Raw genomic sequence first — 27620 nt, 5'->3', positions numbered from 1 at the left:
GATCGCATTAATTTGTATACTTTTATGGTTCCCAATATTAAATTAAATAAAATACAGTTTTTATTAATTTTATTAATATTTTTATATTAATGGAGAAGTGAGGTAGTGTCATACGAGGTATAAAAGATTTTTATACAGATTGTTTATGTATAAAAAAAATATTTATCAATACTAATTTTTTAATTTAATACATAAAAATATAATTTTTATGAACTATAAATATATTAATTTAATGAAAATTATTTTTAGATTTCGCTGAATCCAAGGTAATAAAATAAATAAAAATGAATTAAAGATTACTATTGTACTTTGAACCTTATAATCACTTATTAACTTATCGGCTAATTGGACTAATTGGATTTATTTTGTTACCTTGGATCCAGTAATATCGAATTTATCAATAGCTCCTGGTTTTAACAATAAAATTATTGGAAAAACGGTAAAACCACCAATACTTTGAGGAGCTGTATCTCACAAACCAATCAACGAAAAATAAAAATGTTAACAAGTAAATTCATGAAAAACATGGTTTTTATAAATTCGTGATATTTTAATTCTGTGTTACTATTTGAAAATCAAAAGTTTATAGTGGTTTCACCAATAAATATAAGGGTGAAAAAAATTTAAATATTATACAGAAAACCTTTTTTTTTTTTTTGAAAAACATAAACCTAAAAGTTAAAAAAATATTCAAAAAAGTTAATACTTTTTGTGATAATTAGTGTACCCACTTAAACAGATCACCCTGCTATATACATAAATAATTTTACGCAAAAATTAGAAATAAAAATCTTAAGGACTCCACATTTAAGTCATGCTATACAAATCCTGATATACCTAATGACTAGAAATAATTTAAATTTAAAATAATTGATTTATAATTCGTAGAAAATTCAAATATCAGATTAAATTTCTTATTATATTGATCATCATTATATATATATATATATATATATTTAAACAACCTTAATAAAATAATTCTTCACCTGTGGAAGATAATATCATACACGCTGATATTATTTTTAAACTTTGGTGATCCTATAACTTCAAAATCTTGATGAAAGTTTACATAATATGTGCTTGAACCAATAAAAATCAATAACTTAAATAATTTAAAACTCATAATCATAAAATGTATTGGTTATGAAACCACTTATTTTTATTGTATTTTTTAATTCCATTATAAAGATTTATTACCAGGGAAATCTTTCAGGTGGCCGCATCGACCACGCGCATCATTACAACAATCCTTACAGGGCGTTAGAGGAAACGCTTGTCCTGGAATCCACGCTGGAAGCCATTATGTCTAAGGTAGACTTGTCAGATACACTCATTGTTGTCACTGCGGATCATTCACATGTAATGACAATGGGAGGATTGGCAACCCCTCGTGGCAACGATATATTGGGTACGTGCAGTTTCATCCCTACTCAATATTGTGCTACACTAAGCAATATTATTAGACTTATTATTTATTTTTTGTCACTATAATCCAAGCAAACACGTTTTGCACCAGGTCGATTGATTACACTTTAACTAAAACTATTTTCGAAACTTATTTCAACTATTTAATGACTTATATTTGATCTTTATTTATTTGTTGATGAAATAAAACATTCCAAAATATTAATGATAAAGCAATATAAAAAGTACAATATAAACATTCCATAGAGAAAAATCGTAAATTCCTACTCAACATTCCAATTTAATCAGATTAAATCACTGTTGTTAGAACATGGTGTTACAGTTTAAGTAAAAAGTTACAAGCTAAAAATAAAAGCCTTACTTTTTTACTTACCAATAAATAGTATTTGCGTGCCCATACAAAAGTTCAAAATAGTTTTTTGTCATTACACTAAAAACCATTTTACTACCATACTAAAACCAAATCAACATCATTCCAAGTTCAAATAAATTGCTTATCACGTATGTAAAAAAAATATAATATATTTATAATACCCAAAAAATAACTTTACACGACTAAATTGATTTAAAAAGAACAGTTACAACAGTTAAAAAACATATCTTTATGATTTTTTTTACAAATATTTAGATACAATCGTGGCACTTTCCTAACGACTTTTGTTCTTTTGAAATCATAACTTGCTTTTAAAGTTTATATTACATAAATTATCGCTTTTTGGAATAATTTGTTCAATACTTATAAGTATAATCTTAAATACCACTTTAAAAAAAATGCTTTATGAAATGACACTAGGTTAGACATTTTTTCTGATAATATTTTCTAATTTATTTATATTCCCTACTATAAGTTTTTTTTTTCAATTTGTAATATAGTTTTTAAAGATTTGGGAAACATAATATGATATATATTATATGACATCATATACATTAATATATAATATATCATTATTATTTATATTAGCTTATAAAATATATGTTAATACTTAATTGTATCAACATACCATAGAACAATGTACATAGGTGATAGGTGTGTGGTATTTAAAGCTTAAAACAAATCCAAATATTTTTGAAATTCAACTATGTATAGATAGTAATAATAGTATGGGAAACAGTAAAAAAATTGAATAACTAAAATTTTAAAAAAGATAAAAATTATATCCGTTGTAAAAATAATGCTTGGACTAGCAAAATTAATAGGTAGATATTCACATAAAAATATTTATCACAAACCTAACTTATATTATGATTAAATATGATAATGCTTAATAGCCATTTTGACTTCGATAGTTATAATATTGTAGTATTATCTTACATACACTCAAAATTAATTTACTTGTTTGTTATTGCCTCAATATATAGGTACTTGGTTACCGTCCACCATACTTGGACGTTTTGTATAATACCTTTAAAGAATAAGTATACTAATATTTACTCCAGCAAAACTTTCAAACAAAATTAAGCAATGATAGTATATTGTTTACAGTTAATTTTTCCAAAGTTAATGTTACATAATAAAACTTACTACACAATTAAAAAATACGATTTATGAAAAATTCTTATATTGTTGGCCATTTTCAAATATTTAAATTGAAATAATATTTAACTTGTATACCTATTAAGGTTTTTGTTGTTTTTTTGTAAAATTGTATGCCAATATAAAATATTGTAGTCAATAAATTATTAAAATTAATTTTTTTAATAATAGTGACGGCACTTAAGTGTGAATTTATGTATTTATATGGTGTTTACTAAATACTGTTGCCTGAGCAAACTGGAGAAGGTCGGAAGTAAAGTTTACCAATAGGTTATGAATCAGGGAATTAACATGAAAATATTTTAAACAAAATACAATATTCGACCTTAGATGTTTTCCTTTTTTCAATAAAAATTTCACGTGCAACCTAGAATATGCCTAAAATTTAAAAAAAAAATTATTTTTTTCAGTTAATAAATTTTTAATTGTTTCAACAACTTCATTATTTTTATAATGTTAAAAAAAAAAATGTCAAATATAACAATACTGAGAGCGAAGTATTTATCATACATTCATACTTCTCAAGTTTTGGTATAGATAAGTCTTTGGGCAGGATAATTTTCTTTATTTTTAATCGATTTTCAGTAACGCTTTATTTATCACCGCAGAATATGATAAAATTGGATTATATGTTAATATTCTTAGTAGGTACATTAAATTCTAGAAAAAATTTAGCATGCTACTACATATTTGTTAACTACACTATACCCAAAAACATATCTATGATTCCTCAATTTTTCATTCAGAGGAAAAATATAAGGTAGAATACTAAATTTATAAATTTACGTTTTATATTTTCTTGGATTAAAAACTGCTGAGCAATTTTCTGGTGATAGGGTGATAACGAACATTTATCGAATTTACATACTACACTATAATAGGTGTTTTACACTTCGTATCAAGGTGGAAATTATACAACATACTTTACAAAGTACCTAAGTATTCGTTGACCATTCAAATTATATATTTTATGGTACACTAGAATGTGAATATATGTATTGTTTAATGTTTGAATATCATCATAACTTGCAATATCATGAAAAGGTATGGGTTTCCTGTTAATACTACAATAAAATATTGAACTATTGAGTCATAATACCATTTCGAATGTTTTCGACTTAAACGAATAGATGTCAAAACATATCGGTGATCATAAATGTACATCCGTAAGAGTATAATATGTAAACATCATGATATTTATATACGGTTTTTACGGGCAATATAATAGTATATAGGTATATAGTATTTATCATGTATATATATTTGCATTCTACGCTTTCATAAAACTATGCGAAAGTTGAAAGTTGAATGTTTATTTTTATGTTTACTGGTTTTTCATTTTCTACTTTCTATCGTGACATAAACGAGTTTATAAATGTATACATTATACATTTGAGAAGATCTGGTGGGGTAAAACAACGTAAGAATTGTACGACAGTTTCATCGTCTTTCATTCCTTCTTGACACAATAGGAAATATAGCTACACGGAGTGTAAAATAAATAAAATCCTTGTATTTGTCATATCCTCGTTTGTTTGTTTTTGTATGGATGTTTATAAAAAAGAGTTTTACACGTAAAAAAAATAAATCAAATAAACCATTCAGCGAACACAGAGTTCACAATATTTTAAAGCGACGATATAATAATAACGGGATCCCTTTTATACTATAGGTAAATGTCTCAAATACTCATTAGCACCGTGCTAAAATATAATATAAATTATGAGGTGTTTAGAAAATTATAATCAATAAATTTTCAATTGAAATCCATTATCGTACAGTGTAGTGTAGGTATTGTTAATACGTAATATAAATTAGCCCTCGTAGACATTATACTCCACTCACATGTTGAATGATACATAATCTTATAAGCAATACCTACAGTATTAACACTAACAAGAAATTTACGAACACTTGTGATCATGCATGATCATTCAATTTAAGTATTCAATTTAATAAATTTTTGTTATATTCTGATAGACCAAAAAAAATATATATATATATATATATTATTATAACATATTTATATGGGAAACAAGTTTATATTATTTTTATTTAATTGAATGATTGAACTGGATGAAGTCCTATAAAAAAAAAGTAAACATATAAATAAATTGATATAAAATTTAAAGAAGATTAAAAATAGAAATACGATTTTCGAAATCAAATAAATCGTTATCAAGTATTTTGTTTTTTATGAAATCTTGGAAAAAATTTAAAATTGTAATTATTAAGTTATTATTTAATTATTAAGACTATTGATATGGAAATAATTTGTATAATAATAAAATATTTTAACCTCAGATAATAACCTCGTTGTTGATGCCGTAAACAATTAATAAGAAAATTGATAATAATAATAATAATAATAATAAAATATATACAGGCTATACATTGTATTCACTTATAAAAACAAATACTATTGAAATAATAAACATTCAACTCGCCAAAATTTGTTTTTTTATTTATTTTGACAATTATTATGTTTGGTGATGACTTGTGTAACGAAAACAACATAGACTCTAAGGGAAACGTACAATAAATCATGATCCAAAAACAATGACATGTACGATTTATTATTTGAGCGTTATTTTTTACAAAACTATACTCATTTACCATGAACCTAACTAAATCGAAACGCTCCAAAAATCAAAACCCCACAGTTAAATGCATAATTTCATTATCAACTTTTTCTCGTTCATCTAAAAATGCCTCCACGCAAATGACACTTCAGGGGTTTATTTACCTGGGATTCAAGCTTTTAACGTAATTTAAATTATTTGAGTATTATAATCATTCAAATCATAGTTTTAAATTTGCATGTATTAACCATGATTGTTATACACTGGGCATAATAATATTATCATATATTCATATATAATATGAAAAGAATTTTTAATGGTTAAAAAAAAATCATTGGTTAATTTTAAAAGATATTGAACTAAATTTAAGGAAATATTGGCCGATTATTGTATCATTAAACTCTCATGCATGTAATTTAGTGTATTGTGTACGTGTATATATAGATTTACATTAATTGTAGTTTCAAAAACAATATTTTAAGCATAATTGATTGAGTAAAATATATTGTAATAAGTTGTATTAATACATTGAAAAATTATCAAACTAATTATCGTCTTGGAAGTGATATTTATTTACGATGATGTAATTTAATTGTAATTTAATAATAATAATATGTAACCAAAAAAAATTATCATGATAAATACACATTAGAGGTTGCTTCATTTTGACTAGCCCCGGGCGTAACGTTTCTTAAATTGTCTCGTCATCAAAACATTATGTGGGTATGGATCACAAATACAATATTAATAAACACAGACATGAAAAAAAATGTACATTAATTAATTGCTTTTAGATTTATAATTTACAGCCCGTTCAGCCAACGCATTATTACTAGAAAAATATAAGCCTTGATAAAAATATTAGAGATGTCATACAATTTAATCTCGAGGATTGAGACATTGAAAAATAAATTGCATAAACTTGTCTCAAATATCAATATCAATAATCCTGTAACAGTTAAACTATTTTATGAAATATGTTGTTTATAAACAATTTGAAGTAAAAAATCTTTTAGAAATATATGTGGTCAACGAAGAAAAATTCGTTCAAAGTAGATTATCGACGAATAAATGACATGCAGAAAACGCAAAAGTTTCGCAAAAATATATGAAGAAAGGTTCTTCAACCGGTCCAATTTAAGATTTAGTAAGGAATGCGTAAATTAATTAGCACTGCTGTAATAATATTTATGTTCAACCACATTTTTTTAAAATGTTTTATTATTTCTTCCCGTGCTGTAGACTTAATGAGGGCCAAATCATGATCTATTCACTCGATTAATTGTTGTACCTATTCAAGTTATTGCTTCATTTTCTACTACATAATAAACATTGTTATACTTTTCCTCTCGCTAAAAACCATTCAATGTTTTATCTTATTTCTATAAATTCCAATAACTAAGATTACTTATTCTATCATTTATTGTTATTATTATTATTTATTATTTAAGATTATATATTTTTTTATGATGATTTAAAATCTATTCCCTAGCTTTTTTGTATTCATTCAGTAACTTCTTTTTTTTTTTATTGATCTTTATAGCTTCGGCGACAGGGGCCATTAGCTTTATACATAATTTACATTACTTATACTATTACTTAAAATTTACATGTTTTAGGTGACAATTTAATTACAATAATAAGGGGCAGGGCTGGTGACTATATTTATTCTAATTAAATGTATTTATCTATTTTGGTTGTCCTGAGGAATGACATGATTTTTTCGGGTTGACAGTCGGGTCCGATTGATTCGTATAAGTTCGTTGGTATATTTAGTTTTTCTCTTTCTTCTTCATTTGAATAACTTCTTTGTTTTTATTCCTAAAGTGTATATTATAATGTAAAATAATACGTAAATGTATTATGTATGTATTTAAAAAAAAAAATTATAATCATTATTAATTGTATTATTTTTAGTCATATCTAAGCAAGAAAAAAATGTAGCTTAGAAACCTAGGAAACATTGACTCACTATAGAAATGTACCTAATTTGCCTATATATAACGCCGTGTGAATTAAATATGATAACTGCTACCATATAGTAAACATCAAAAAAAAAAAAAATAGCAATACTTTTATGAGATATTAAAAAAAAATATAACCTTAGCAAGTTCCAGCTAAGGACCAAAAAAAAGAAAAGTTATCAAAAAAACCATTTATGGACCTTAGTCAATTTTCATGGATTTTATTGTATTTTATTATATAATAGACAATATTAGTATGTTATCAATTAAAGTAAATTTTTTCAATTTTCGTAGTATCAGATATCATCCTTATATCATATAATAAATCATACAACTTACGCTTGGAGTCACTTGGTTTATTTTTGTTATTATTTATTTCTATTCGTAGTTTTCTTGTGATTTTAACTGTGATATTAATTTTATATTTGATGTGAACATATTTTCAGAAAAAGAGTTAAACAGTATCAATATTTAGGTATAGTATTTTGAAGTGGTTATTATATAATAATAAACACTTTACTATTCTCTACCAAACTAAGTGAAGTGAAAACAGTGCTCAACACTCCTTTTTACCTTAAAAATTTTTTTTTTATATCAATCTGTGCAACTAAATGTAAAAATTTAAAAATTACTATATTAATAATTAGGTAACTGTTTCGTATAGTAAGTTTTAAATATATTAATTAAGTTTTGGTATTCTTATTTTTAAAGTAATTTCCATAATTTTTTGAAAATGTTATATATTACAAAAATTGCCAAAGTTAATTTTCTTTGATATTTTTGCATTACCTAATATTTATCTCTAATATATTGTTATTATATTCATTTAATCACGTACTTCAGTGAAATTCATTTCTTTTTTTTTTATAATTTATTTTTATCAATAATCAAACTGCAAGAACATAATATTTAAATGCACTTTAACCTTGTAAACACTAATTTATTTATAAATACTTCCTCATATTTTTTTCATATGAGTTTTTCTTATATTTCTTTAAAATATTATAAACATAAAATATTATTTATACAATCATATTATGATGCATTGAAAAAAAAAACATAAATTACTAATAACTTTCAAGGCTTTTTATAACGAACGCAAACAATTCATTTTAAGAAACACATTAGTAATATTGTAGAATATGTATTAGTTTTATTTTGTTAAATTTAAATATAAAAGTTAACGTGTTAAATAAGCATTTATATTGGGTAAAAAAATTAATGAATATACATGGGAATTATGTTAAAAATAAAATCACGATAAAATATTTTCGTTATTGACAGATAACATTTTTTGTCGTTTGAAGTATTTATTATGTACTTTTGAACCTACAAACGAAATGTGCTTGAATTATTTTCAAAATTATATTTTTTGGAGAATATAGGTAGGTGATCGTGATTTGTTTTTCATTTTATCCCATAAGTGTTCGTGCTCCTTCCTCGATTACTAGAATGTTAGAAGTTTAATTTCCTACGATCAATATACGATTTGTGCGTATTAAACTTGCTTGGTTACACACTACCTATGCGTCTTGCTGTTGTGTTAAAGTTGAAATTCATCTTTGAACTTAACTGGGCTCAAGTGATGCATAACACTGATATTAAGTATTTACCTTTTTTTGAATATTTAATAGCCCCAACGATATACTCATTTTAGCTGTAAGGATTTGCTTAATTACTGTTAGTCTGTGTGAATATGTTGATGTAATTATCACACCGCGCTTTGTTTTTCTAAGAATATATATTATTCAATATTTATATGTACACAAATTTACATTGGCAAAGTAAATTTACTCAATGGAATGTTTTCATGTTTCCAATATCCTTAAATTACCACCCTAAAATAGTAATTGTGATTATTTTGAAATTCTAAGCTATAGAAATTTAAGTTTTATGTTATTATATAACGTCAATCGTTTTTATAACAATTTTTGTAACTGTTTTCTCTTTAATAAACAGAAAATCTATCCGAAGGGTATCCGAAATGAATTTACTTAGATAGTTTTGAAAAATATTCAAACTACGTATCAAAAATACTATAACAAAAAATATATATAACTATATCAAAAAATACGTAACAAAAATACTCACTTTGTAATACATTGATGATCATCTTATAAATTTCAGTTTTTCAAAATATTTATGGTTTAAATCATAAGTAAGTGTATTTTTAGTGTAAGTAGGTTACAAGTGGGTTACTGTAATGGATGTAACTATAAAAATGCTAATATAAACTCTCAGTCAAAATTGCATAAGTACTAAATTACACTAAAATTGATTTTGTCGAAAACTGATTGTGCGTAAGATTTTCCGTTTTTCCCTTAATTTTTAGTTTGTTATCCTAATTATTTAGAAAAACATTGAGATTTTTTTTTGTCTCCCCCCCCCCCCAAAGTACCAACTAGATTCACTTTCTGATCGAACGAGGTACTGAAGTCAAAAATCGAAGCACTTTTACTGCCCCAAAACATGATAACAGAAACAAAAAAAAAACACACACACATAATGGTAAAATCAATACATTCCTCGCTCCATTCAGAATCTAAAAACTATTAGATACGTATTTTTATTAATTTGTTTCATATTCTTTAGACTGTAAAATATTCATTTCAGTACAACAAAATTACCATGTCAATTTAGATTGATCTTAAAGATTAATATCCGGGCTGACATATCTAAAACAGTGAAAAATTAAACACAGTCTAAATATGGAACTAAGCCAGGCCTTCTAGCATATGGCCAATGCCCAATATTAGCGTTCCAATAAATATTTTTATAAAAATTAATAACCAATGATTTTTCACAGATCAAACTTTACACTAAGGTCAAAGCAACAAAAACACAAAATTTTTTCTTTTTTTTTAAAAATATTATGAACAGTTGTTTATATTTTATTAGTGACGATTTGTATTTTAATCCTAACTAATCTCACCATCATAAAAATTATATTCTAATGTCATATTAAAATTTAATTGACAACAGATTGCGGATTGTACCAAAAAATACATTTTATCCTCCAGAAAATGGTCAAAGTTACGACATTGAATTAAACCATTAATTTATATTTATGATTCCGTTATAGGTATCCATTGATATTATCTCTAAAATAATTGCACTATAATTGTAAGTATATTTTTAACACAATTATTTGGATAGATATTTAAGTGTAACTGCTAAAAAAATAATTAGGTTGCTGCTCAAATATAATATGAAACCTAAATATTGCAAAATCCTCTCATAAATTACAAAATTATTGAAATTGATTAGAAACTATCTCGTTATAAATAATAAGTTAAACATTTAATTTTTTTATTTCTTACATACATATATTATTATTATCTATTAACGGTTCTGATAATTTGGCGTTATAAATTAGTTGTAATTATATAAGCTATATTCAAAACTTACCTGTTGATACTCCTTGTGAACGTTTGGAAATTTGACAGCATACCTAATGATTAAACACATTGGATTACATCTTTCAAACTGTGAATATTTTAGTATCTAAATTGTTTAGCGAAATTCGTTTAATATGCATACCGTTTTAAAGTATTATATAGCTGTCAAACTACAACTATTCCATTAAAACGCATACCTACCGAGTAAAAAACACACGCGCGTATCAATGTTTGAAGAAACGTTAACACCCGTATAATAGATCTTGTGTATTCGCTTTCGAGTGAATCCAAAACATCGACCATTGTATTTCGTCGTACTCACTGTTGTACAGGTGACTGTTCTTTTTTCATCTTCACATCTAATTCCGAAACTTTTTTACTTTAATATCTACCCATAAAGACTCGATCCTTTTTCTTATTTGCCTGTGACGTTTGCAAGGCAACGACACAATAATGGTGAAAACGATTGCCACGGTCCACCCACTTTCTGTCCATTTGTATTGTCCGTACCCAATAAAAACGAAAATCGTTTGATAAAAATAATGTAGATTATTCCAGAGGACTTTTCAACATTGTACAATAAATATGCTCTGTGAAATTCCGCAGCTGAATTATGGTATGCAATTTTATATCACAAAGATACATACAATAAGTACTTCAAAGTTACTACCTATACAATATAACATGTGAACGTGCTTTGTAAGAAATGTTTAAGGTTTCTTTTTTCTTTCATTTTTTGCCCACTTAGAATATACCCACGAATATTCTATACTATTCTAAATTGCCATTTGCAACTACACAAATGTATGTTCAATCTCTTAACGGTTGAAATAATATTTTTGAAATAACATTTATTATTCCATATTTTCGAGTGACAAATATAAATTTCTCACTACCTACTCTTATACAATATATTATTATATTGATACGAAACGAATATTTAAAATAAATTTCATCGTTTTCAAATGTAATATCTTAACCATTGCATTTAATTCAATTGCATCGCTTAACAATTATATGTTTCCACCGGACAAACACCCCGGGCATAGGTCTCCTATTCGTTATTATAAATAATTGATTACTATTAGGTACGTCTTGTTGCACTATGGGTTACGTCTAAACGATAAAGAGCGTTAGCGTAAATTGAACACACAGAACGTTTCGGTTATTATAATTTGCGGATAAAACGATGCGCGCGTATAATCTCGGTTAATTTATAATCGTGGAAAACACTGGTGGCAGCAACGCCACGCCCGATGAGGAAATTTCCTAGTGGTGGTATAATGATTATAATAACGATAATAATAATAATATTAGTCGCCTCCGCGGGTATGGAAGTGGACGAAGAGTCGCGGCTGTCGGTACGGTGTGCTGTGGTGTGTAGGTGGTGGGTCGAAGGGTCGAAATGGGGTCGCGGCGTCGGAGAGTTAACATCTCCGGAGGAGGTTAGACGAAAACAAATTGTGTCGGCTAAGGCTTTAACCGGCCGTCTGATTCATGATGGCACTTACGGGCTCTGATGCCAGCAGCCCCGACCACACCGCCGCCACTGTCATTGATGCAAGGGAAATATGATAGATAGATAGCACGGGCGGCTGCGAAACGGCATCCGGTACTTAAGGATAAAGATATACGCTCCGAAACAGTAAAACGGAATTGCAGGGTTTTCAGATAAACAATCGTTTTAAACACCGCCGCCACCGCAACGCACGCATATATTATTATTATTATTATTATTATTATTATTATTCTATAACGTTCGAAATGTAAGCGAACGTTGACAGTCCGCGTACGCGGAGATCCAATTTTTTTTATTAAAATACCATTTATTGTTTTATTATTGATTTTATTTATCTTTTATGCACCGATCTTATTGTGCACAGTGTTTTATAACAGAATCTCTGCGGTTTCACGTTGGTTGACCCGTGACCGAATATCAATAAATATATATGATATGTACCTAATAATAATAAAATATGAATTATCATAGGTACTTGTTTTATTATATTTTAAAAATCTATGTAACAGCGCATTTCATTTCGTTCTTTGGAGCTGTTTTTTTCTGAACTTCTTAATTCTTTATACATACACTTTTAGAACTTGAAGTACAAAATAAATGTTCATCACATAAACTATACTCCTCTTACGCTTACTCACTACTCCATGTTATAAACAGTTTTGGGTGGTTTGTAAAATTTTACTGTCTCAAAAGTGTTTTTCAGGAAATAAAATTACAGTTTTCCAGAACACCTCTAAAATATAAAATTCTCCTTGATCCGTTTGAGATTAAAAAAAAAAAATTGAATTCTTTTATATTATATATCACATTATTAAACAGAAAAATATTTTATTGGAAAATTATTAATTTTAAACTCTGAGTGGAGAGATAAATATATTTGTTTTATATACAATTAATTTTATTTTTTGTGTCTAAACATTTTATATCAGTAAAAATTTTCAATACAGTAGTCATGGTAGAAAATTCAATCTAGTTTGTACTTTGAAGTGAAAATTTCCAGAACTATAATGAAATTGACAAAAAAATATAGAAACAAGGAATATATTTTATAAAACACCGTCTAGTTTTGATTAAGGTATTTTGACGAAATATCCTTATACTCATATTCTAGTTATTCTATAATTTTGAAAAATGTTAGATCTTTTTTAGGCATTTATACTGACACTTGAAATGTTAGATTTTTATTAGATAAATGTTGATATAAATATCAATGATTTTTAAGAGAGCTTAAAAATGATGTAGTACAATGTCCCTCGTCAATTGTTTTCATTAAAATATAACAATAATAATAATATAAATTATCAATTAATTATATTGAAAATAAATAGGCACATTTTTTGGATATTTAACCGAAAATTAACTACACACAAGATTTAATTAAGGCTTATTAATTTAAACAATTTTTATCCACAAACTTCCTAAAATTCCTAAAATGGATATTAAACATGAAAATAGTCGTCAATCTCATGTTTTAGCTATATATCTACTTACTTACTGAAAGTGTTATAGTAGTATAGAGATGTTTTGATATTATTGGAGATACATATTTTGAATTTAATTCTCCATCGCCAAAATACGTATAAATTACGAATGTTTTCAATTTATTTTGAGTTAGAAAGTTATAAAAATGTATCTTTTTAAATCTTAAGTTTGAAAATTCAATACAAAATTCTTTAATAATTTGTCTACTTTTATCACATTAAAACGACTACTGGAAATTCAAATTAAATTTTTATGAGCATTTGAATTACAACATTGAATATTCTCTCGATTTCTCTTTGAACCGATAGATATTCTTATTTTATAGATATTCAAAAACGAATTACTGTGGAAACTTGTCAATAAAATTGTATTCACTGGGTCAAGAAGCTTGAAAATTAGACACAAAATTCCTCATAAGTAGTAACAATATCAGTTAAATAAGTAATATTAAAGTTCTATAGACATGATTTTTTTTATAATTATTTTAAGTTCAAATTTTGTTGTTGTTAAAAAACTGTAAATGTTAAATTTGTACACCTAAACAACAATTATTATCGTAAATACATCATACTGTGATCAAAAATCTAAAAAAATCTAAACACAGTTATTTTCTACAGACATTTTAAATTCATATTTAGACGAAATTACAAATCAACATCAAGAATTACGATTTAGTTATTTTTTTTATAATTTCAAAATATTGTTCGTGTGTATATGAAAATTTTAAATCATATTATTATATTTTATACATACAAAGACATTTTCAAATGTAATTTTTTGACAAAATGAATTTAACTTACTGTAGTACTAATTAATACTTAATAGTTAAATGAATTACTTTAACCACACTAATATCAAATAACAATATAATATATTATAGACTAACAAGTCGTCTTCTCTCAGAATCATATTTTATGTAATAATTGTATACTATTAATTCAAATTTAACACATTCATTATAGTGATTTATTAGACACCTAATGTAAAAAATACAAGATCGATTATAAATATTAAATGATATTAAAATATAAACAATAAACATAAAAATGAAAGTCACACACTTTAAATTTAAAAAAAACAATCATTTTTTAGTCACTAATTATGAATTCTCTAATTAGGAATAATGTCTGTGTCATGATATCATGCGGAATAAGATGACCACAATGTGATAAGTACCTATATTCACTGTTAAAAATAATGCCTAACTAATAATTGTATTGCACATCACAAATCTGAAATCAAAAATAATGCAAAACGGACTGCATGACTGTCCCAACAAGAATTGAATACCACAGGTATTGGATAGTCGTGTTTATTATTATTCGTAGCTAAATTAACCCTCCTCTCAACAAAAAAAAATAATTATAATAATAATAAAAATAACTATAACTTCCCACAAAATTATAATAACCATTATATTATATTGTATTTCTATACCTATTTAGTTAATCAATGTGATGCGTAATCGGAAAATGTGTATGTTAAAGTATAAATAGTATAAAAATTATGTTATTTTTTAATAATATCACCTTCATCATTCTCGTGATCCCTTTTCTTGCTACCATAAATTCACTTTAAACATAAATGAACATTAATAGGTACTTTAAACTTGCAGAAACTTTGAAACTTTTAATTAGTGTATCTGTCAGAGTACATATTTTAACACTAAATGACATAATATTATATGACACAAAAACACTATTGTAGCAGTCAACATTTTTTTTTAAATCTATTTAATTAAAATTGTCATTCAATTTAGATCAAATATTTATTTTAAACACTAGAAATTAGTATTTCCTTTTATTTCAATATATTTTTATTAAAAATTTAAGTTAATCAAAATATGTTCGAAATAATGCTTCAATTTGAAACTTTGGGGGTGGTTTCTGATGTAAAAGTGAATAATATCCTTGGTGCATTATACAGGCCAAGAGTAAACATTTTCCATCAGTTATCAAATAAATCGAAAAAAACAAAAAAAAAATGACAGAGAAACGGGAATTTTTACGCAAAACCTGTAATTCAAAAACTAATCACTGTAAATACTTGAAATTTTCACCAAATGTTTATGTTAGTGTTATCTATACACAGTTTAATTATCAAAAATTTTCGACTTTTTTTGAGATATTTATAGACAACTGAAATTTTCAATTTTTCTGAAAATTTTTTTTTGAAGTGTCGATTAAATTATTTGGGCCCTATCAAAATACTTGAAAATTTAATACATAGTTTCTCAAAAGTTATTCTTATAGTGATTAAAAAATTTTTTTATTAGCATTTGAAGTTCAAATATTGACAACAATTCGTCAGAACTATGAATATTTGCAAATTATTTTGTAGTTTAAAATTCATAAAATTGTTTGTATTTATATCTAAGGTTAAAAAATTCAACACTAAGTTTTTCTTCAAATAGCTATAAAGAAAATTTGAAGCGTCGTTATAGGAAAAGTGTTTTGAGCGTTTAAGTTTTAAATTTTTATGAAATCGCGTAACGATAACGATTTATCCTCAAACCAGGTATATGTATATCTATGATAATATAAGGTATTATGAATTATGATAACTACATGCAATGTTTTTGGAAAAATTGATTAACTATGCCTTATGCAAAATGCGTCCTAATTGAAAAATAAAATATTTATTTCAAAATAGAATATATGACAATATTTAAATATAATATATCCTAGACTGACAAATGATCTCCATTCAGAATCGTTTTTCGTATACAATGGTACCTATCATTGCATTCAAATCTAACCTACCCTAGTCAGAGGTCCACCCCACCACCTATAATGTACAGCAGAGCGACATCCACTTACCCGCTTTTTAATTATTTATACTTTTTCGACATTTTAAACACATTGCAGTTAAATACATTAAAACTTTATGATCACTTATTAATATTTAGACAAAAATAATAATACATAAATTTAACATGAAAATTTAATACAAGGTTCCTTATGAGTTTTTCTAATTGTAGCTAAAAAAAATTAAAAATCGTTGGTCACAATTTTTTTTTTATAAGCGTTTATAGTCAAATTTTGAATTTTGACAAAATACGTAATTATCACAAAAATTCGCAAATTGTTTAAGCCAAAAATTCATAAAAAATGTTCTTTTTAAATCTAAGATTTGAAAATTTAATACAAGATTCATTACAAATTTCTCAATCTTTATCACAAAAAAAAATGTCCACCGGAAATTCAAATTAAATTTTTATCATCATTTGAATTTCAAATATTGACAAAAATTCGTCAAAACCATGAATATTTGCAAATTATTTTGTAGATCAAAATTCATAATATTCTTGTATTTATATCTAAGGTTATAAAATTTAACACTAAGTTTTCCATAAGTTTTGCTTCAAATTGCTATAGAGAAAATTTGAAGCGTCATTATAGGAAAATGTTTTGAGCGTTTGAGATTTAAATTTTTATGAAATCGCGTAATGATAACGATTTTTCCTCAAACCGGGTATATGTATATCTGTGATAATATAAGGTATTATGAATTATGATAACTACATGCAATGTTTATGGAAAAATTGATTAACCATGCCTTATGCAAAATGCGTCTTAATTGAAATATAAAATATTCGTTTCAAAATAGAATACCTACCTATATGGCAATATTTAAAAATAATATATCCTAGACTGACAAATCATCTCCGTTCAGGATCGTTTTTCGTATACAATGATACCTATCATTGCATTAAAATTTAATCCCATCCATTACAGTAACCTACTGTACAGCATAGCGACATCCACGACTTACCTGCTTATTTTTATGTTTAGAATAATACAATATAATATGCAGTTATAACCAATTCAATTCTAAATAGTTTTGAAAATGGATGAATGCACTAAAAACTGATGTTTAGTATAATAACATTGAGCTATCATAGTCGATGACTGAAGGCTAATAAAAATAAAAATAAATAAAAAGTATAATAACATTATAGAAATCACAATGTTTACAAATTAATTTGTGAATTGAATGGTGTATATATTCTTTAAACCTAAGTTATACATAAAAATTAAAAAACGATTGCATTCTTTTCATTTATACATTCGTTATTAAAAATTAAAAACACAATGATTGTTTAGATATAGCATCTTTATGGATATTTTAATTTTAATTATAAAAATAATTTTTTTTATGTCATTGTACTGATGACAGAACTCTAATTTATTCTTATCTTAAATAAGGTATTTTTTAACAGCATCAAGTTTCATATTATTTTTTTCTAATTAATAATAATTACTACTGCAGATATTCAACAACATAATAGAATAATATTTTTCAGTTTGGTTTTTAAAATTCTGAGAAAGTACTGTTTTTAATTTAACTATTTTACCTATACAAATAGAACTTATGCGTACACAGTTAAATATGTCTGAAAAAATACGGCGAATGAAAGATCATTCTTTATTGGGTGGTAGAATCGTCGGTATCGAAAAATTAAATAAGATTTTACATTATTTGAATTGAATAGAATTTAAAATTGTCCTAAATATATCTTCGGATATTTCGCGTTTCCCTCAAATACAATTCTCGTCGTTTAATTCCAATAAATATATATATATATATATATACAAGTTATAATCTTTATACGTCTAGAAACGTGTTACTTAATATTCACCACGAAACTAAAAAAAAAAAATATGTATATAATTTGTGTAGCACGCAGCTGGTGAGAATGCCGATGAAATTAAATTTAAGAATGTTATGGTTTTAATAAACAATTTAATAAAATAAAAACGTGCCAGGCGGTGGGCACATATATTTTTTTATTTACTGAATTGTGCTTATAGGTATTTTATAACTTATTACAATATATACGTAAGAAATAAAATATTTAATATGTAGAAAATATTACAATTATATAAAAATAAATAAAAAAAATATTCAATACGAAATAATAACATTTTATCTGCACAGTGAGGCACAAGCTATGATAACAAAAATAAATCATATTATGTGACTCAAGTATTCAAGTCATAACCTAAAGCACTGAGCCATGGTAAACGTAATAACGACGCATTGTTTTTTTGGGGTGTGGGGGGAGATGTAGGGAATGGGAATTTATAATTTCCTATATCTGATTTTAATAATCTCGATGGTTGTTTGTGAAAAACTTAACTTTTTTATATTTTTTAAGTGTTAAATATTTTATATATATATATTTGGAATACTTTTAGTAAAAAATATTTCAAATTTTTAAAATATTATTATTTTCAAACATCACTTTTTTATTTTTTGTTTGAAAATAATAAAATAAAAAAATATATTTCAAATATTAAGCCCACCATTAATGCTTTTAACATTATTTAATTCTACAATTATTTTATAAAAATTATATACTTTTTAATATTATAGTATTAAATAATCATACTAACTAACAATATAACCAATTCAGATCTTAAATTATTGCTCCACAATTTCTGAAGAACCTTGAGTATTATTTTATATTTTTCACTTTTTCATTTACTTTATTACCTATTGCAATCGTATCTAGTATTGTTATTTAATTTGTTCTAATAAGGCATTTGAAAAATATATTTTTTAAGTATTGCCTTTTTCAAAAAAACTGTGGTTTATAAAATATTAATATTATAATAGCTACCCAGAGTGAAAAAATATACGTCAATACAATAAGTATACATGCATGGCCAGTTTTATTAAAATTAAAATATATGCAAACATTTGCAAGTGGCTGAAGTTTGAAGTTCTTTTACAATATGTGCCTATAAAAAACTTACCCCTCCTCCAAATATCAAAAACTTAGAATACTCCAATGATAGGTGATGCGCGTACTCGTAATGTAAGGTAATAAACGCGTAAATTCATATAACTCGATTTCGGTGATTGATTTTCACAACATTTCAACAATAAAGTCTGTATTATACAGTCATGACGTGCAAGTATTACTTATCATTATAATTTATAGTTATCTTTTAGATCATCTCGCAGTCGATCAAAATGATAGAAGGTGCACACGCCCTACTATTTCCATGATTTAGTAGTAGCACATCCCAAAAATATTCACTCTTAAAGATTATAATTTAATGAAATAGGATGAACGGAAAATTTCTTATTCCTATAAAAATAAAACAATCAAATCAGATTGACATAATATGCTGATCTAACAACCATTTTTAACATCCATAATACACCCGTGTTCGTAAAACGGCATATACTTACGGACCAATATAATATAATAAATAAAATAATATTTCTATCCTTTAATTCTTAGACCACCGTCGATAAGCGGTCCAACTATCCGATATTAGTTAACAAGGAAGTTTTAGCTTTCGCAAAGTTATCTTACAACCAATTAATTATTAGTAAATTTCTTTAGCACGAAATCACAAACAATGCGTTCATGCTGGACCTAACCTAACCAAGACTCCAAAATATATGTTTTGTGACTTAAAATAGTGTTAAATTAATATAGATAATATAGGTTATATTCGGATATGGTTTAATAAGAATTTTCACACAATTTTACCCCAGATCTTTGACGTTTGAAAATTATTTAAAGAAATAAGAGTAAACAAAAAAAATTAAATAGCTATAAATTACAATAGTTACAATAATATATAATATTTTTTAGTTTAAACAAATTATATTATGTGCATAAGTTATATACAAAGTAATTCACCAAACATTCTCACCCTCTTTCTTTTCTTTAATAATGAAGTTAATCAACATCTGATTTTTGGAATCTTTAAATATACTCAAATACCATATTTTCAATTGGTTATTATCGTTTTTATGAATTTTTTTTTTTTATTTTATTTTAAATGAGCCTCAACAACAAAGGTTATTGGCCTTTAACATAAATATTTTTTTTCAACAAGAATAAGTCATTAACAATAATATATACAGAACAAAGGTAATAATATGAACAAAAAAAAATTGAGATATATCTAGGTTAAATAATTTGGTATAGTTTGGTTTGTTTTAGATAACTGATTAATTTTTCAATGTTGCTTGGCTGGGGACTTAGAGCTTCTTCCAGATTATCTTCTATGTTGAGCTTGGTTCTGATGTCGGTGAATTTACGGCAGTGGCATATTAGATGTTCAACCGTGGAAGTTTCACCGCAAGTTTGACATTGGTCAGGATCTGATCTGTTCATAAGATGTTTATGGGTCACCCATGTGTGACCTATCCGTAATCTGTTTAAAATTACTTCCTGGCGTCTTGGTAATGAGAAGAATGGCCATGGAGAAACTGTAGATTTTATTTTATTTAGCTTGGTATGAAGTGATGACCACGAGATTTGCCATTGAGTTAAAATGTGTTTGTCGATGACGGATTTTAGATCATGAAGAGTATAGGTGTGAATTTTGTAAGAGTGATGGGAGGAGATGGCTTCTTTGGCATACGTATCAGCCAATTCATTTCCCTGGATTCCGACGTGGCTGGATATCCAGCAGAGAATGATGATCTGTGAATTGGTTTTGAGACGGTGTATCTGATTGTGGATTTTTCTAGATATGCTGTTGGGTTGGTGTAGATTTAGAATACCAGTTAATGTGCTGAGAGAGTCGCTAAAGATTATGGCTTTGTTTATTCTATTTTCATATATAATGTCGAGAGCTTGGGAGATCGCAGTGGCTTCGGCTGTAAAGACTGAGCAGAAATCTGGTAGCTTGAACATTTGTTTTATTTCGTTGTATACCACTGCGGCTCCCACACCCAAGTTTGTTTTAGAGCCGTCAGTGAAAAACTTAGTATACTCTTGGTGGTAGTCCGAGAATGCGTAAAATTCTTTCCTGTATACACTGGGCAAAGTATCCGCTTTGGGGAATAGGGATAATGTGGTGTTTATATTGATATCCATGATCCATGGGGGAATGTATGGACATTCGTGTCTGATAATTCCGGAAAGATCGATATTTGTATTTTCTAGCAGATTTCTGATACCTTGGTGTGAGGGGTTTTTACGAATTATTTATGTTGATAGACTGATATAATGATTAGTATTTTCAAATCGACCATAGATCACATATCTTATAAACCATGGGTCGCCAACCAGTCGCGATCGACTGGTCGATCTTTTTAGGAATATAGGTCGATCGTTATAAAAATTAATTTTACCATAAAACAAATCTTTTCCTAAAGACCTAAATTCTCCTAGATGTCGATCACCTGGGGCTAAAAATTTCAAATGTAGCTCACTTGTTTGAAAAGGTTGGCGACCCCTGTTATAAACCTAAACCATGGACGTTTTATCCTTAGAACACAAAACTAAATATCTCAAAAACTAGGTATTCATTAGAATTTTAATTACAACACACAAAAAATCATATAAAAAAAATATCCACTAAATTATTTCAGTAAAAAAATGAGGTTCTCATTTGAAAAACAAAAGTTTGTATCGTCATAGGACACTCCTTAAGTGGAATAAAAAATCTCAAAAATTTTAAAATATGGTCTTAGAGTATATTTTAAGATTCCAAAAATCAGATTTTGAATAACTTCATAATTAAATAAAAAAAGGAGTTAGCAGTGCTAACTTAGCACGTTTAGTGAACACTCTGTATATTCTAGGTAGGTATTATAAATTATAATAAAATTAAAACTCAATATAATAGGGATTTAAAAGGTAAGCAGGTATACAATTTTACAAAAATGTATTGAATTTTTTTTTAAATTAAATACTGTTGGTAAATAGTTATGGGCATTTAAATGGGTGAATATGTTTGAATGTTTCATTGATTTTTTTTGTGATGCCAAGTTAGTGGTTTGTTTTTAGCATCTTGAAGATTTAATTATTATTATTATTATTGTTAGTATATTTCATTGAAAAATAACTAAACAAGTATATACGGGTAGGTAACTTTGTAAGAAAGTTGGTACCTACCTAACCTAACTGAATAATCAAAATTAATTATGAAGAATGAATTAAATATATAAAGGTAAAAATATGATTAATTTTATTAAAATAAAAATGATCTAAAAAAATTGTTCCTTTTTGATAAGAACATCATAAATTATGAACAAACAATGTTTACCTTAATTTGTTTAATGAAGTGAAAAAACTCTATAATATAATGCATATATATATATATATATATATATATTTTTTTTTTAATCAAAAATAAAGGTTAGAACCTATAAAAAAAAGTCAACTTTTAGACTCCTAGTTTAAATAATTTTCTATGTATTATAGTAAGACCTATGGTTAAACTAAATGAACACGTTCGTGGAGCGTTTATACAAGTCCGAGCGAACATCGTGACTGTAATACTATAGACTTCTATCCGTCATTTTTTTGTCTTAAAAATTAATTTGGCTGTAATCAGTGCCGGATTTAACCATTGTGCCGCCTTAAGCACAAATTAATTGCTGTCTTTTAATATAAATATTTATCTAGTCTAAAAAATGTTGTTAAATCATACAATTATTGTTTTTTTCTTTATTACTTAAAATTTTAATGATGAAAAATAAAAATATACAGCTGTTATAAAAATGCATACATATACATTCATATAAAAAATTTAATTATAAAAAATATGATATAAAATATAATGATAAAAACATGGTAGCAATAAATACTTAAATAGTTAATTATTATATTCAAAATTAAATAGTTAATGTCTAGTACTCATCAGCTTTCTGCACGACTTTTGAGTCCCGAAATCATCTATTATGGCATTGAAGTACATTTTGTTCACTAGTTCAGTTTCAATTGCCAATAAACTCAATGAATTTAGTTTATCTCCTTCCATACTTGCTATCAAATAATTTTTTACACGTTTTAACGTAGAAAAAGACCTCTCAGCTGAACAATTAGTTATTACCATACATAAAAGCATACGTAGAGCAATTATCTACATAGGAAAAACTGTATCTAAATTATTACCACGTAAGTGTATTGATAACTCCATCAATATTTGTATTAATACTTTGAAGATATGCTCGAAAATGAACACATTCACAAGCGAATGATTCTTCTAAATCATCGCTGTAAAATTCTTTAAGCTTATTAGCTTTTTGAGTTATTTCTTCTGGTGAAAGTAGTATTAAATTAGTCAAAAAGTCATATTTGTCAAATGTATTAGTATAAGCAGCGCATCTTTTTTCAAGTTCACTCTTCACTCGATCCAGTATGGTAAAATATGTTTCTATTCTTGACTCATCACTTCCAGTCATATGAACTTCATTTTCTCTTGTCTCGTCTGCTTGAAGTTTGCGTTTTTTAGTCCTTACTTTATCAAACTCGTACTCTTCACTCTTTATTTTTTTTTGGCAAAATTACATATTCATTAAAACATTTATAATTTTGAATAGATGTTATGAAGTTAATTAATGATTTATAGAGTTTGACAACTATCCGCCAATCTATGTTTACTTTTTGAAGCTCTTTAATTGTGCTATTAAAACGCTCCAAAATTGCATTTCAAAATACAATCATAAAAACTGTTTCAAAATGGTCAAGTTGACGTCTTAAGCCAGCTGCCTCCACAACGCGTCGTCGCCTTTTCAAAATCATCTTCTTCTAATAAACTTAAACTTCTCATAATACCGTCATAGTTTTGATATAAGCTGTCACAAGCTTCATGCCGAGCAGACCACCTAGTTCAATCTGCTCTTTTGACAACTTTTTTACTGAGCGTTAGGCTGGACTTTAAAATATCCCATCGTCTAGTAGATGCAGAAAAAAAGAATAAAGATGTTGAATAGTGTTAAAAAACGATAATCCTTCTTTCACGCATTCAGCTACACAAGTCCCAACCAAGTTTAGCGAGTGAGCAGCACATGGTACGTAATAAGCGTAAGGATTTTTTTTTACTATCTTTGCCCGTAAACCCGAGTAAATTCCCGACATATTGGCGGTGTTGTCGTACAACTGGCCCCTGCAGTTTTTTATGTCAATATCATGTTTAGTTAGAAAAGACAATACGGCCGTTTCAAGTGTTTCAGACTTATGCCCAATATTTGGTAAAAAACACATAGCTATACAATAGAGCGATAAACTCTACGATTATGAAATTGAAAAACATAAAATATAAATATTACCACAATCCCGTTGGTCTAAAAACATTTTATAATTAGTTGCATTTATTTTAGTAAAAATGTAATATTAAAAATTATTTGCCGCCCTTGAGAAATTGCCGCCCTAAGCACTAGCTTATAGTGTTTAATGGTAAATACGGCACTGGCTGTAATTCAATTGTTTGACTTTGACCGCATCGATATTGATTCTATGAAACATTAAAGATAAAATATTTTCTTCTTTAAAACTATCTGAACTTAAAAAAAAAAACAAAAAAGCTAGGTATTAATAAATTTCATTTTTATTTGGGAGGGGGAGGCCTTCAATAAATATTATTGGTTGCACCCTCGGCCTCCCAAGACTTAGCACTTCAAAGCCCAAACGTTTTCATTTATTTTCTTTTTGTGTCATTCCACAGGAGTAGACGTGAAGCCATCGGACGTGGACGGGCTGCCGTACAGCACGCTGCTCTATGGTAACGGACCCGGCCACAATGCTGAACATCGATTAGTGCCTATGATGAACGCCACTGACGCGGAGACGCACAACCGGTTGCACGGGGCCGCTGTGCCTCGGCAGTGGGCCACGCATGGAGGCGAAGATGTGCCGGTGTACGCGGCTGGGCCACAGGGTATCACGCAAGCGCTTTTCTCTGGAACGTTCGACCAGTCTTACGTACCACATGCCATCGCTTACGTGGCGTGTTTGGCCGAATACGCCGAACGGTGTCGGCGGCAGGATGCCGAAGCCGTCAACCGGAGCAACAGTGACGCCACATTTGTCGCCAGTAAAGCTGGCGTCCTCGGGGTTGGACCCTCCTCGCAGGTAACATTTTTTTTTAAGTTCGTTTTAATGATCTTACAAAAACCAAATCTCAATGAACCGCTTCTGAAACTCAAAACCACCCCCGAAAAAATACCCACAAATTAAAATAAAAAAATACTAGTTTTAATCTTATTTTATAAGAACCGTTTGAAAATCAATATTTTTTAAACTTGAACGATTTCAAATTTATTGAAATATTGATAGCATTACTTTAAATATTGTGACAGAAAACAAGTGTTTGCGATTTTATTATTTATAATTTATCACCCCGTTTGAATGAAAAATACATGCATGAAATACTTAAAATGAATTACGATATGAGTAGTAACAAAAATACAATCTCTAATTTCAAAAAAGATTGATGCAAAAAACAAAAAATCCTTTAAACATAATATTTACAATGAATAACCGGACCCCCTATCAATTTTGAACGCAATTTGCATTTAGTGCTTAATAATATTATATATATATTATTGAAAATAGTAAAATTATAAACTGAAATTTTATTCTATCCAGAATAACAGGACCGACTTAGTAAATATTTATTTAAAACTTAATTCCAGGTATGTTTATGGCACTGGACTAAAGGTTTCAGGCCACACGATTTAAAACAGTTTCAAAAGATTTTTTTGCCATTTGTACCTCGTACGTCACCATACTTCCACACTTTTTATGTATTCTCTCAAGTTTATAAACTCAATGTAATTGGCAATCTGTATAAGTTCTCAAATTAAACAACAAAACTCAATAATTGCTTTGATATTAATTTTAAGGCTGCATAAATTCCTTTTCATCGGGATCTTGAAAACTTAGTTATCCCACTGCATAGGTGAGACGTGAGCAATCAGAACCAAAGATGCATTAGGTAAATTAAATCTCGGCAATCTCCAAAAATAACACATTTTACATTACTACTGTAAGTAGAGAATTTCATTAAACTGTGCCTGTAGAATGACTGGTGTAAATCAACTGAATGAACTGTGCAGTGTGGAGGGGGGAGGGAAGCATGTATATTAAACGTACGAACAAGTTTATAGAAAAGTGCCTTTAGGTTACATTATAAATAATGATTTACAAACTTGAAATTTTTTTTTTATTTCATGTTTTTATCATTAACTTATTACTACGGTCGTTTGAGCCTATACGTGAGGTCCTGAAATACGGACAAGTGGTAGGAATAAAACCGTTAGAAAGATGCGTAAGTGAACAAAATTCGTTTGAGTCGTGGACAACAAGCGGCCAAGGAGCTATCCCAGATATTGAGTTTCATATTTTATGCCATGCCACAGATCTGTGATGTACCGTTAGAAGTCTATCTAAGACGCCACGTAACTATTTTTATTTTATAAAAAAGTGATTACCAACGGTTTCGATATCGTTTTAAAATTATTCAATACATCAAATTCAGTTTTGTTGAAAATTTGTTATGTATTCACTTTCTAGGTTTGTGGAAAATATTTTACCCGATAATTGTGATATTTTTTTTTCCAAATTCAATATGAACTTTTCGAAATGAATCAAGAAGATTCTACAGGAACTAAAAATAATAATAATGAATAAGATTTAATGTATCAATCTGAAAATAAATTCGCTTTTATAAAGTATACAAAACTATCAAAAATCAAAAAAATATATATATATACATATATTCATTGATTATTCAAGTTGATACTTTTCAGTACAATATTTGGCATTATTTACGATCTCTGAAAATATTTAACGATATTGATATTAGAAATTATATCATTATATGTTAGACATCATAAGTAATATGTAAAAAAATAAAAATAAATTGTCACTAAATTGTCACTAAATTGTCACTAAATTGTTATAACGTTATACATTTTAACTTGTAATACAATATATTATATTAAATATTA

General features: G+C 27.1%; 1 protein-coding gene across 3 annotated transcripts in view; it reads left to right on the top strand.

Annotated features, from left to right (window-relative positions):
* The window catches only part of LOC107163412 (alkaline phosphatase-like), a 273323-nt gene that overhangs the window by 216544 nt on the left and 29159 nt on the right, over positions 1-27620 (top strand). For all 3 annotated transcript variants that reach the window (XM_089220134.1, XM_089220135.1, XM_089220136.1), the window contains 2 exons: positions 1214-1408; positions 25334-25740. In XM_089220134.1, coding sequence (XP_089076260.1) covers positions 1214-1408; positions 25334-25740 — 602 coding nt within the window. The remainder of the gene's footprint in view (positions 1-1213; positions 1409-25333; positions 25741-27620) is intronic.

The sequence above is a fragment of the Diuraphis noxia genome, unplaced genomic scaffold, assembly GCF_037042655.1.
Source record: "Diuraphis noxia isolate RWA-SAM2 unplaced genomic scaffold, SU_Dnox_SAM2 contig0002, whole genome shotgun sequence".
Lineage (NCBI taxonomy): Eukaryota > Metazoa > Arthropoda > Insecta > Hemiptera > Aphididae > Diuraphis > Diuraphis noxia.
Note: the sequence above shows the minus strand (reverse complement) of the source record. Positions and strands in the feature narration are given on the sequence as shown.